Here is a 14444-nt window from a genome sequence, read left to right on the forward strand (position 1 = left end):
ATTAAATTTAATTTATCAAATATCTTATTATTACAAAATATTGCATGCACAATAACATAATAAATTAAAATTAATTTTAATTTTTATGCTAGGAACTACAAGTATCATTCACTAGAATGGGGATGAGAATTTAAGTACCTATCATGTACTTATTGTATAATATTTTATTTAAATGTATGTATTGTTAGGTATGATATTTATTACAAAATAATATTTTTACTATACTTATAGTATTTTCATACAAAATGATTTTATTGGTTAATATTTATTGATACATGTTGAATTTTTTACATAAATAACAAACCATGTTTTGAAATTCTTTATTTATTATATAAATAATCTTCAACTAGGTATGACAAATAACTCTAAATCCATTTCGACTTTGACAAAAATATTCATTTTGATTGGTCAGTGGTACAAGTATTACATGATTCATTCTTTTAGAAGGGACAAAAATGAGTATCTTTTAATTTTTGTAACCATGGTATTGCTGCGAAGTTGTTTCCTTTGAGAAAGCAGTTATAAATTTTCATTGGGGACCTTAAAGTGTACACAAGGTAGATATTTTCCTCCTGACACAATTTATTCCATACTCATAGTACCACTTATTTTAACATGTCTGATTGCGAATGAGACTAATTTGTTACAATCTTCTATTAGAAGAATCAAATCCCTACAAGGTTGAAGATCATAATTATCTTGATTCATACAACTTTGTTATTAAGATTTAGAGCTTTGAAATAGTAAGGTAAAATGCATATATATCAATCCTTTACTGTATTAGACAAATCAACATTTTTTAGTAGTTGTTCTCAATAGTTATCCCTATGAAGATGATTAACATGCTCGACCAGTTAGTGTTTCTTTAGAGGAAGATATAAGAGTTCCAAATTATTTGTCTATCTGATTTGAAAGTATTTTCCGTCCATAATATCAGTGACTATCTATCCCACATATATACATACAAAAGTGAAAATTTAGGTTAATTTTGTTGCTATTTTAAATTAGTAGTTAATATTTTATCCTATTGTAGAGATTCAAAGTTAGCTTCAATATGCCAGCAACAATTGTTTCTCAAATTTATATATGCCATACAACTAAAAATCAAGGGCCATAATGTTTTATAATTTGGATACAATATACAACCACATATTACCTACAACATTATCTTAAGACTTAAGTCCTTTTTTATTACCTAGGGATTAAAGTTGTTATTGACATATTGCAAACACAACATTTGATTTTGAAGGAAATAATCAAGTTTGGAACAATCATTCATGATCTTCATAGCATACATCTCAATAAGTAATTTCAATTTCAAAATAACATTTGAAATATCACTTTGAGGCTATTTTAACTTTCTTTTTAGCTTTTGTTCCCAATTATTTTCATTAAACAAAATTCGTGCGGGGGATTTATGAGTGTAATAGTTACTAGCATCCATCAATATAATCATGCATTTAGTGACTACTTTTGTTCTTACAATTAAAAAGTTTTTGATATAATCTTCATGAGTTACCACCTTCATATTAACTAAAAGGCTTGAGAATTTTATTAAACATAAATTAGGAGTAATTAGACTAATTAGGATCTTCTAAGTTAGTTCTAAATTGATCTCAACATTTTTTAATGTATTTTTTATATTATTTCATTATGCTATAAATGATTATTTTTTCCTCATATAATTTATTATTCACTTTTAAATCAAATATTTTTACACAAGTTTTGTTTTCAAGAATGCACACAACCATTGCACGAGTTACCAACAAGTTAAAGTAAGAAAGGTAAAGCACTGGAAGCGAAATTCGCTGAATAGTATAAAAGTCGGTAAATTTACATCAGAGGGACCCTTTTAGTAACTATTTACCAAACATGGTCCATTTTGAAAGTATTTACGGAGGGGATTCCTTTTTACAAAGGGTGCCGCCATCACCAATGACGAGACACCAGTCTCGCCAATGGAAGGGGCGAGACAGGGTGAGGTGGAGACAGTCTCGCCAATGGGAGGGGCGAGACAGGCTGATGTGATGGTGCCGCCAGTGCTTGTGGCAATACATGGAGAAGGAAGAAAATATTATCGGTCTGTATAGCAAAACAACTGGCTTAATTTTGCATTTTTTTTATTTTTTTAATAAAAGAAGTACATGTTATTTATATTTTTTTTCTCATCTTTCGAAACTGGGTCACGAAGCACATATGCTTTGCAAAAGATTATTTCCCTTAGTCTTATAGTCTTCATTCTTTATATAAAGCATTATGTTTATATAATTAAAGAAAAGCATATGAGCCGCCAGTACTTATGGCGATATTTAATGTGGCAAATAAAATATTTTTATTTTATACAGTTTGATAATAAGAAGGTATATTAAATATTTTTATATAATAAAAAAATCAGTTTCTCTTGTTATTTCTCTTGTTTTTTATAAAAAAATATTAATAGAAGTGATTTATAATTACAACTAAGATTATTTAACTATTAAACATATTTTTAAAATTAAAATGAGAATTATTATGAGTAAAAATGTAAAATGAAATTCACTAATTAAGTTAAGAATTTTAATAATTCTCATTTTAAAATTCATTAATTATTATTAATGAATTGGTGTGATGAGCCTGTCTTGCCCCTCCCATTGGCAAGACTGCCTTTGTAAAAAGGAACTCCTTCATAAATATTTTCAAAAGAAACCTATTTAGTAAATAGTTACAAAAAGGTCCTATGAGGTAAATTTGCCTATAAAAGTCTCTCCAGCTAATTCTACTGCGAACGAACTGCTCAACTCAAGGGTTAAGCGCTCAAATATTTTTTGGCGCCAAAAATTTCAACACTATGCTTAGATATTTTCACCGAATTTCCGGCGACCGGCCACCCACCACTCCGCCGGTTCAGCAGCCCAACGGCAACGTCACTGCCGCTGTCAACCAACGGCCACCGGCCGATGACGTCAGAGGAACCGACACGCCACCGGAAAAGGTGCCGCGGCGCGTTTTACCGGCAAATTTCGCGCCAAACGAGAAAGAATCTGGTCCCTCCCTGTTTGAAAGCATCATGCACAAATTTGTCAAGGTCGACGACAACGAAAGAGTTACTCAGAGGTACGCTTCGCTATTTTCCTTCTCCGACTAGTTACCTTAGGGTTTTATGAAAGTGCGAGAAAACGGAATTTGTTTCGTTTGTACTTTGGAACATTCCAATACTTTTTTTGCCTATTGCTTTGATATTCGTTTTGCGTCAAAGGTGAAGCACTGGTGAGTTTATTAGGAAATGATGCTATGGAAATGTGGTTGATCTATTCAGTGATAATAGGTCGAATAGAAGCAGGATTTTCTATGCATGTTAGAGAGTATTGAACTAAAGATGCCATCGATATTGAAATGGAAGCAGTTTTTGTTTTGTAGTGGAAAGTTGTTTTTATTGGATGCTACGAAGGATTTAAATTGTGGTTGCCGTTGCAGTTTCGTTGTGATCCTTGATGTTATAGAAATTTGTGGACAATGCCGCCGCAATTGTGGTTGCAGTGGCTCCAAAAATCTTAATGTTGCAGACGAAAGTGGGCAGAGCTTCTTCCTTCATAGCTGAGTTATGGGGAATTTATTAAGGTCTTCAGATGGCTCAATCAAAAGGCTTCTATTATGTGGATTCTGAAATAGTTGTTAAGACTTAAGAGCATCACTGGGTGCTCAGAGGGTAGTACAATGGGTTGGAGAGTGATGCTTTAAATTCGTAGATTACTGAATGATGGGTGGAGAGTTTGTGTTTCCCATATTTACCAAGAGGGGAATGCCTGTGTGGATGCTTTAGCTAAATTGGCCTGCAATATGGAAGTTGATGTCTTGATGTATGAGCAGCCACCGGCTTATCTGACTTTGTTGCTTTGCTCTGATGTTATTAGGGTCACTGCCCCTCAATTAATTTCGTTGTAGTTCCTTTTTTGGGCTCAGGCCCCATTGAATTCCAAGAGAAATTACAGGTGTGGACTGTTTTTTAAAACATGTCTATGAGTATCTCAGGTGCTTTTTTTATTTTTTTGCAGGAGCCACTCATTGAATGGTAGTTTGCCTAAATCTTCTTTACCAGTGGGAATATGTGCTGATACTGATTGTAAAGTGGTGAACAAGGCAGAAGCAGCTTTTCAACCTTTGGTGAAAGTGAAAGATAATGCTGTGAATTTCAAGGAAAAGGCTAATCAAGAGAACATTGTGGTGGTTGAAACTGATGATAATGTCACTGGACCAGAAACCCCAGGGATGCTGCCTCTTGCTTCTCATGTGAAGCGAAGTCGAGAGGATGGATCCAAGTTTGGTTCGTTGCTGAATTCTGGCAAACGAGTTAGATTTCTTGACGGTTCATTGGAATTGGACATGACTAAGAAGGAAGCAGAAGTGGCTAGCAAGTTTGAATGGCTCGATCCTTCTCGAATCAGGGATGCTAATGGAAGAAGGCCGGATAATCCTTTGTATGACAGGACAACGCTTTATATTCCTCCAGAAGTTTTGGGGAAAATGTCAGCATCACAGAAACAGTATTGGAGTGTCAAATGTAAATATATGGATGTTTTGCTTTTTTTTAAAGTGGTTAGTTAATCAAGCTCTTTGAATATTGGTGTTTTAATTCCTCTGTTTCCTGTGGTTTATTTGTTTTATTATGCATAACCTTTGGTTAATAATAGTATGCCACAATTAATGGTCAATGCAGGGAAAATTTTATGAGCTTTATGAAATGGATGCCGACATTGGCCATAAGGAGCTTGATTGGAAAATAACGTTAAGTGGTGTTGGAAAATGTCGGCAGGTGATTTCAAATTTTTGTTTTTGTTGGTTCTTGGCCTGTTTTCCTGTTAGTTTATCTCTTCAGTGAGTGGTTTTTACTTGTTGGTTCAGGTTGGTATATCTGAAAGTGGGATTGATGATGCTGTTCTAAAGCTGGTTGCACGTGGGTAAGGATGGCATGGATTTGATTTGATAGTTGGTAGTGAAACTATATTTATCATATGCCAAATGATGATTTTGTACACCATATAGATCATTGTAGCTAATTCTAGATAGATTGGACTGTATGTGTTAAATCTCAATAATAAATTTAATTGTTGTAGACTTAGTACACTACTTTCATTGTGAAGGTATAAGGTTGGACGAGTGGAGCAATTAGAGACATCTGGAGAAGCAAAGTCTAGAGGAGCTAACTCTGTAAGTTTTCTCATTCTTGGAGTTGTGTTGGCTACCTAGCTTCAGAAGGTTCATCAAGATGTTTTCAACATTTGGCTGTGCTTGATGAGTTATGCTTCAACAATCATTATTTTTTATACCCACACACAGATTCTGTAGCTTACTGTAACTACACAAGAGATTAGTTCAGGTCTCTATTTCATCAGATAATATTTACTCTTGTGTGTTAATTTTATTTTATCCAATATGATGTAGGGAACTTTTATGAAGTTTCTAATTGATATTGGGACTGTATATTTGACAGGACACACAGTTGTCACTTGAAAATGTTCCTGTTTTTGTTGATTAAATTATTACAAGACATCAGAAGTCTTTGTATAATATCGTATCTTGTATCTTTTATGCTTTTGAATTGACTGCTTTTGTGCATGGTATTGCGTCACCACTGGATTGCAGGTTGTTCGGAGAAAATTAGTTCAGGTACTCACTCCATCAACCAATGTGGATGGTAATATTGGTCCTGATGCTGTTCACCTTCTTGCAATAAAAGAGGTACTTCTCACTGTTACTTAGTTATTCATTTTTTATATGCCATTGTAGTTAGGTATGATGGTGAGTTATATGTTTTCTACAGGAAAACAATGTCTTGGATAATGGTGCAGTTGTGTATGGATTTGCTTTTGTTGATTGTGCTCGGCTTAGATTTTGGGTTGGCTCCATAGACGACGATGCTTCCTGTTCTGCTTTGGGGGCTTTATTGGTGCAAGTATGCTCACAATACCCCTCCCTATTCCTGATTTTTGATTTAGTTAATGTGAATGGTCATTCTGATTTGTCAAACTGTTAGCTAATTTGATTCTGGGAATTGGATTTTAGGTGTCACCCAAGGAAGTTATATATGATAGTAGAGGTGAACACTGAGAAGTCTTATTGCTTGGCCTTTAACTTGAATTGAAATGCTGGCTACACAGTATTTGATACATTTATTTTTTCTTACATGCTATTAATGGGTGAATTTTATGTTAATTTCTTTGAATAACTTGAGCCAGTGTGCCCACTTTTTATTTTTTGGGTCTCACATAAAATTCACCCAATAATAAAACAAATGTGTTGGAAAGAATGTATTAAGGAGTGTTGGTAGTATTCCTCTTGATTTGAATGCACTTCAATTCTAAAGGTTATATCTTCATGTTAAAAAATATGATGTTTTACAGGTTTGTCCAAAGAAGCTCAGAAGGCACTTAGAAAATTCTCGTTGAATGGTGAGATGTGATCCTTCATTGTGGTTTAGGGGTACACTAGCATGATATTGAAAGCATTCTAGAATTTTAAATGGGTGTTTCTGCTGCTGTATTTATTATGCTTTGCCGTGGAAGCTGTATGTGAATTACAACACTAGCTGGAAAATAATCATTTTTTCACAGTTTTGTATCATAAATTAATAGCAAACAGAGATATAAGGTAGGTCTAGTGGTGAAGGGAGAATGGAAGGGGGGAGAGGTCGCGGGTTTGAATCCCCCCGCTAACAAAAACTAACAATACTAACAACTAACATTTGCCTATCCAAAAAAAAAAGTTAATAGCAAACATCTAGTGGTGGTCAATTATTGTGACCTAAGTAATTCCTTGGTGAAGAAAGCGATGTTTTAATATTTACACTATAAGGTGTACTTTACAAATGACCAACACAGTTGATCCTTGTACTGTATCCCTATAATATCTGCAAATATATACAGAACAAAATGATTCCATAGAATTAGGCTACCTATTCCCTTTTGAAATTAAGCTGGTATGGATATTACCTTTGTGACACTGCAAACAGTTTTATTTGTACAATGTGAATAATTTGAGTTTTCAAAATATTTTTGCACTTTGTTAGGAATTGGAGTTATTTTTGCACTTTGTTGCAGTTAGATATTTCGGCATAACATTAACTTTTTATAGCATTAAGTCTTTAAAATATTTTGTTTACTGTGTTAAGTTGAATTTATTCATTTTAAATTTTTTGAAAAGCATCCTTGAATCTCATTATTGATTTCTGTTCTCGTTGCAGGTTCGAGGACACTACAGTTCACTCCAGTTCAGTCCATCACTGACTTGGTGAACAATGAAATTAGGGATTTAATTCACTCAAAGGGATACTTCAAAGGCTCGTCTCATTTGCTGGATCATGTACTGAGCAATGTGATTCATCGTGAAATCACCTTGTCTGCCCTAGGCAGGCTGATTGGTCATCTGGATAGATTGATGGTACACTTTTGTACTTACAATGATGCCCTTCTAGAGAGGGTTAGCACTAAATGTATCTGCATGCATGTTGTTTAAGATAATTAATCTGTTCCACTTTTCATACAGCTGGATGATGTCCTACAGAATGGGGATTTATATCCATACCAAGTTTACAAGGGTTGCCTCAAAATGGATGGTCCAACAATGATAAATCTAGAACTCTTTTTCAATAATGAGGATGGTGGCAAATCAGGCTAGTACTTGTCCTATTTGAGCACTCTTAACATTCCAATATGTTTTCATTAGAAAATTCTGTGTGAAATCATGACATCTATTCTGCTTGAGTTTCAGGTTCATTGTACAATTGTCTTGATAAGTGTGTAACTTCATCTGGAAAGCGGCTTCTTAGGAACTGGATCTGCTGTCCATTAATAGATCCTGAAATAATTAACAAAAGGCTTGATGTAGTGGATGATCTAATGGCTAACCCAGAGATTGTGCCACATATTGCTCAACATCTTCGCAGGCTTCCAGACTTGGAACATTTGCTTGGCCGAATTAAGTCCAGCCTTCAATTATCAGGCCCTCTCTTATTGCCCCTATTGGGAAAGAAAATATTGAAGCAGAGGGTGAGTTCTGCTACTGTTTTTCATGTCAATTTTGTAAAGGATATGCTTATTCTTTCTTAGTATGACTTCTGAACAATTTTTCTTCACTCATTTTGGAGCTATCTACTCATTTTAATGTGAAAAAAAGAAGACTTGGCCGCAACATCTTATTTTAATATCATGATACTAGTGTTTCTCATGTCTATATTACTTCGTCATCTATTTCATGCCTTGGAGAATGGAGATTGGAGACTGCATTGGTTAGAAGAAAAAACATGTGGCTATTACATAAACAGTGAAATTGGCATTGGAAAAGTTTATGGGGAAAAATCTGATCATATTGTTTGTTCAAAACTTAGTTGTCCATGCGGGATAACCTATATATACATGTTTGGGATTTTTAGACTAATTTATGATATGTATAAAATCCGTACTGAAGGTTATATTATGATTGTTGTTGTACTACTTTTCTGTTGTTATGTGCACATAATTTTTAATGTAATACAGGTGAAAGTGTTTGGATCACTTGTGAGAGGCCTTCGGACTGCTTTGAGTTTGTTGCTTCTTCTACAGAAAGAGCAGCCTCTAATATCGTCTTTGACCAAAGTTTTTAAACTTCCAATTCTGACTGGTAGTAACGGGCTTGATCAATTTCTTGCTCAGTTTGAAGCAGCAGTAGACAGTGACTTCCCAAATTACCAGGTATTTTTCTTACTTGGCACTTGAATTTGGGGCTTAGGCATTTGGGTTTGCCTGGCCTGATTTGGGTCATAGTCTAATTCGTGCCAGGCTGGGCCAAATAAAAATTACTAAATCTTTATTTTTCCTGACTCAGTCAGCCCCTATTTCAGGCTACTCAGACTAGTTTATTAGGTTTGAATCATTTGATTCATTTTGGCACCTTGTGTAATAACCCTTTTAGCCAGTTTAATATATTATACCTGAGATCTTTCTAATTAAAATTTTCAAAATCATCATAATTATTAAATCCATTTCTAGTTTGTTTTTGTTAAGATAAAAAGTTTGCAGCACAGTTGATTCTTACTGAATTTTTTACTGTAGATAATTGGCATTTTTAGCAGTTTGATGTATGGAAAATGTTTATTTTCATTTTCATCAATTATATGGTCATGTTTGGAAACATATGCAGTGCTGTGTTATCTTTGAGTGTATGTACGTCTAACTGTATAGTTGGTGCTAGAATCACAATGTTGCAGATTCTGATGCTGAAACACTCAAAATACTTGCTGAATTATTTTTGGAGAAAGCTGCTCAGTGGTTTGAAGTTGTTCATGCCATCAATTGCATTGATGTATTAAGATCTTTTGCTGTTACTTCTACCTTTTCTTGCGGAACTATGTCTAGGCCAGTTATAGTGGCATCAAAAGGTACAAGTAAAGACAATGGCAGAACAGTGCTCAAGATGAAGGGACTATGGCATCCATTTGCCCTTGGAGACAGTGGATGTTTGCCTGTCCCCAATGATGTGATCCTTGGTGAGAATGAAGATGGGTTGTATCCTCGAACTTTGCTGCTTACTGGACCAAACATGGGTGGAAAGTCAACACTTCTGCGTTCCACCTGTCTGGCTGTTATTATGGCCCAGGTTTTCCCTCTTCACCCCTTTACTTGTTTGATTAAGCCAGACATCATTGTTGAGTAGTTACTTATAAATTAAACTACTTTGATCTCACTGCCTGTTTAAATATATATACAAAGAAAAACTGTAGAACATTTTGCTCCTCCTGGTGGCAAAAAAATATTGCTCAATTTGGAAAAAGGATGGTCATTTTATTTAGACAGATCAAGGGTGCTGATGCATGATACTATAAAACCTCAAGGGAAGTGCATTTGACATTTTATATGGTTTACTCTGTCAGATTGTTCTGATTCCTCTTTTATAATGTTTCCAATGTCTTTGCAGCTAGGCTGTTATGTGCCATGTGAAAGTTGTGTTCTCTCAGCTGTGGATATCATCTTCACACGACTTGGAGCCAAAGATAGAATCATGACAGGCGAGAGTAAGTACTCTAACAAAAACAAATGAGCTTTATGGTTTTGTGACATGCTTGCCCATCAGAGGTTTTTCCTACCTAAACACATTGATATTTCTGTTGGCATTAATAAGGTTTTTCAGAACTTGGAAAATGTAGAAAATTGGTCTCAAAATGTGCATGTGTATAGAGACGGTTTACCTGACTTTATGGATTGCCAATGCCAACAAACTTTGTATTTTTTAGGTACCTTCTTTATTGAGTGTACTGAAACGGCATCGGTGCTTCAGAATGCTACTCAAGATTCTCTTGTTATCCTTGATGAATTGGGTCGGGGAACAAGCACTTTTGATGGCTATGCCATTGCTTATGCAGTGAGACTCTACTCTTCACTAGTATTTTCAATCTTTTATGTTAAATGAAGTTTTTGGTTCTGTTTTTAAGTACTGCATTTCTATACTTTACTGGGTGGATATGCTCGAAAGTTAAACACTAGAGTGCCCATTGAACAGGGTAAAGAAATAAAAACTGTCTTTTTTTTTTTTACTTTGCTCTAAGCCTGGGTAAAATCTTTTAGATTATTATGACCTTTAGTAATTTGTGATTTTGATAATGTTTAGGTATTCCGGCATCTGATTGAAAAAGTTAACTGTCGCATGCTATTTGCCACCCACTACCATCCACTCACGAAAGAGTTTGCTTCTCATCCACGTGTTATAATGCAACACATGGCTTGTGCTTTCAATTCAAAATCGGATACCCACTCCATGCGTGATCAGGAACTAGTTTTCCTATATCGGCTTGCCTCCGGACCATGTCCAGAGAGCTACGGCTTGCAGGTGGCCCTCATGGCTGGAATCCCAGAAAAAACGGTAAACATTGCTTCTAAGTCAAGCCAGAAGATGAAAAAATCAATTGGACAAAGTTTTAGGTCAAGCGAACAGAGATCAGAGTTCTCAACCCTTCATGAAGAATGGTTGAAGACCTTGGTATCTATCTCACGCATAGAGGATTGTAACTCTTTGGATGAAGATGCTTTAGATACATTAATCTCTCTGTGGTATGAACTTAAAACTTCATTTATATCAGGCAAGTAAAGATGTAGGTGGCGATAGGTAGTGCCAGCAATCTGACTTGAATAGGAACTGCATGTAATTATTCTCAAGTACATTTATTTTCATTTTGAGAAATCGATGGCTCCTCTTTTGTTTGGGAGGAGAGAATTTTATAGATTTATAAAAAATACTATTATACCTTTCAAATTAAATGAGCCAGATATCACATCCATGAGTTAATATAATTGATTACTATTTCAACATTATCGATTATATAATTGCATTTAATCAAATTATAAGAGCCAGATATCATCCATGAGTTAATATAACTGATTACTATTCCAACATTATCGATTATATAATTGCATTTACTCAGCACACAAGTGTGATTGTTGGAGCTTTCCGTGGTACATGAGTAGAATGCCTAGTGGGTCACAAGAAACAAAACATAATAATGGTAACATTGACTTACTATCTCAAATCCCCCCTCCAGCCAAAGTGTGAAGACGATGCAAATTTATCTCCCTTGTAAGGGTGTTGCTTTGGGCACCTAGTATTTTTGTTATTTTTGCTGGGACATCCAGCAACCTAGGTGAAAGGGCTAACATGTCCTTCACCTGTTTAATATAAATAGGAACAATGACTCGTTGGTATCAGTCACTGCCTCTCTCGTGTGCCGCTTCTTCTTTCTTCTTCTTCGTCCTCTGCTTCTTCTTTCTTCTTCTCTGCTTCTTTGTTTCTTCTCGTTCCTCCGCTTTGCACACATTGGTGCTTCTTCTCACGCTTTCTCACACATGTTGCTGCTTCCTTTGGTTCTTCTTCTTCCCGGTTCATCTTCTTCTTTGCTACTGCTTCTTCTTGTAAGTTATCCTTCGTGTTTATACATGTTGTCACGCACTTTGCTTGATTTATTGTTTTGCTTGAAAGAATGTATTGAATCAATGGTGGAAAAAACCTTATTTTTCTGGAAAAAAAACCTATATGGATTATTGATTTGTATGATTTTTTTTATTTAATTGAAAAAAATTGTGAATTATTTTTGAAATTGTTTTGTAGTGTAATTATGTTTTGTAATAATTTGTGTAATTTGATAATGTATTGATTTGTATTATGTATGGGCTTATTTGGTCAAAAATATTTTTCTTGATTTGTTTGTTAAGTATTGATTTTTGTATAAAAACAAAAAAAAATATTTTAGTTATTACTAAGATTAGATTAGATTACTAAGATTAGATTAGATTTCCAAAACTAAGATTAGTTTCGCCAAAAAATTAATTTAAAATATTGTAATATTATATTTGTTTAACTTTTAAAAAAATTGAAACAAATATTTAAAAGATATTAAATTTGTTACTTATAAAAATATTGAAATCATAAAAAGTATTTAAAATAATTTAAATTTGTTAAAACAAAAAATTTAAATTATTTAAATTTGTTATACAAAATATTGAAACAAATATTTTAATTGTATAATAAATTTGTTAGTTATAAAAAATGATTGAAATAAAATTTTAAAATATATTAAATTTGTTAGTTATAAAAAATATTGTCACAAAAATTTAAAATATTTTAAAATTGTTAGTTTTAAAAAATTGATTGAAAAGAAAATTTAAAATAAAATTGATTTTAAATTTTAAAAATTGATGAAACCAAAATTTAAAATTTAAAATATGATTGATTTTTTTTAAATATATTAAATTTGGTAGTTAAAAAAATATTGAAACCAAAATTTAAAATATATTAAGATTTTTAATTTTAAAAAATGATTAAAATTAAATTTGGTAGTTATACAAAATATTAAAATCGAAATTTAAAAGATACTAAGATTGTTAGTTTTAAAAAATATTGAAAGAAATATTGTAAATAATTAAATTATTTGTTTTAAAAAAAATGATTTAAACAAAAATGTAAAAGATTTTAAAATTGTTAGTTTAAAAAACAACTAGAGGTCTCGGACACGCTTTAGGCCGCCAAGCAATTGGAAAGTTGGGAAGGAAAGAGGCGAGTGACGATGATACTGATGCCCGTAGGCAGCGACAACAGGCGCATGTTGTCGAGGATCCTCCTATGGTCGCATAGAATTTAAATGAAGAACAACAACAACCACCTGTTGAAGAAGCTCTCATCAAAAGAACTTTTACATGGACAATTAACCAAACTCCCTCCATGACATAATCTCATGCATTCTTTTGAGCAACCAGGGTTTTGCACTCTGCCTTCAATGTGAAACCGGCACAGTAAGTTGGTAGCATTTGGGAATACAGTTTTCACTGTATTCATCAAAGACAAATCTCTATCGGTGACAATAACCCCGAGGAATGCATCAACTCTCATGAAAAGACCTTGAAATCGCTGTAGAACCCAAAAAACATTATTAAGACGTTCTCCTTCCAAGCAAGCAAAAGCAACAGAGAATGTCATTCTTATTGGTGTAATATCAACAATATCAAGCAACGACAGTTTGTACCTATTTGTGTTTTGTAGGTACTTTCAATCAAGAAAACCAAATTACAAGAATTGGTTAATTTTACTGCATCAGGATGACTCCAGAACAAGTCACGTATAACATTATCATCCTTCATCCTATGCCACTGAATATATTGATCTCGATCAAGCAGCATCATGAGCTGTTACATTTCGGTGTTACTCCCTCTTATGGAAGAACGGTAAGCATGTCTGACATTGTAAATTTGTTTGATTGTTGTGTAACTATTGACATTGTGCTCCTTCAACGTCAAGAGAATATTTCTTGACTTTACCATGAATTTTGTCATATCAACAACAACAATCTTCTCATCTTTAGTCAGTCTACCCGCATATGGATGTCCAACCAATGACTTTGTCATTTTATGATTGTGAACCCCACAAATTAACTTCACCATCCATCCTTCTCCCCTCAAAACTAGTTTCGCACGCAACTTAAACGGGCATCCACATTTTCTATTGTCAGTTCATGTTCTTACCAAATCATTCTTCTTAGGCCTATACTCACCACTCCTTTCGCAGGCTATTAACAAAAATGAGACCCTTCCTCTAACAATATTGGTGTCTGACTTCATTATCACGACAACAAATCCAATGTCACGAGTCACCGATCGAGCCCAATGTAAAATTTTCATCACGACTAAAAAACAACTATAACACAATTCAAAAAAAGTCTGAGATCAATAAACATTTACGTAATATAATTACTGTACCAGCAACAAATTAGACAAATACCTGAGAAGTATTAAAGGCATCAGAGCAATCAATGTGTTCTACTTTCACGCCAACATCTCTTATTTTCAACATTCATATCAACTTTTTCAGACATGATACTATCACACATTCACTGTTCTTCGTCCATCTTAATAAAATATTTAACAAATTCAATGATAAAAAAGTACAACTTTAAA

At 33.9% G+C, this 14444-nt stretch overlaps 1 protein-coding gene across 1 annotated transcript; it reads left to right on the top strand.

The window, feature by feature from the left end:
• Window positions 1–2754: 2754 nt before the first annotated feature.
• Window positions 2755–11261, top strand: LOC114418574 (DNA mismatch repair protein MSH7-like). Its single transcript, XM_028383997.1, has 17 exons — window positions 2755–3093; window positions 4032–4572; window positions 4694–4789; window positions 4879–4934; window positions 5118–5184; window positions 5620–5715; window positions 5798–5929; window positions 6040–6073; window positions 6378–6425; window positions 7217–7413; window positions 7519–7645; window positions 7744–8021; window positions 8508–8702; window positions 9202–9606; window positions 9925–10021; window positions 10241–10368; window positions 10615–11261. Exons 1-17 carry the CDS (start codon window positions 2828–2830, stop codon window positions 11089–11091), a joined length of 3240 nt encoding a protein of 1079 aa, XP_028239798.1. The 5' UTR covers window positions 2755–2827; the 3' UTR covers window positions 11092–11261.
• Window positions 11262–14444: the final 3183 nt, after the last annotated feature.

This window comes from Glycine soja, chromosome 7, assembly GCF_004193775.1.
Source record: "Glycine soja cultivar W05 chromosome 7, ASM419377v2, whole genome shotgun sequence".
Taxonomy (NCBI): domain Eukaryota; kingdom Viridiplantae; phylum Streptophyta; class Magnoliopsida; order Fabales; family Fabaceae; genus Glycine; species Glycine soja.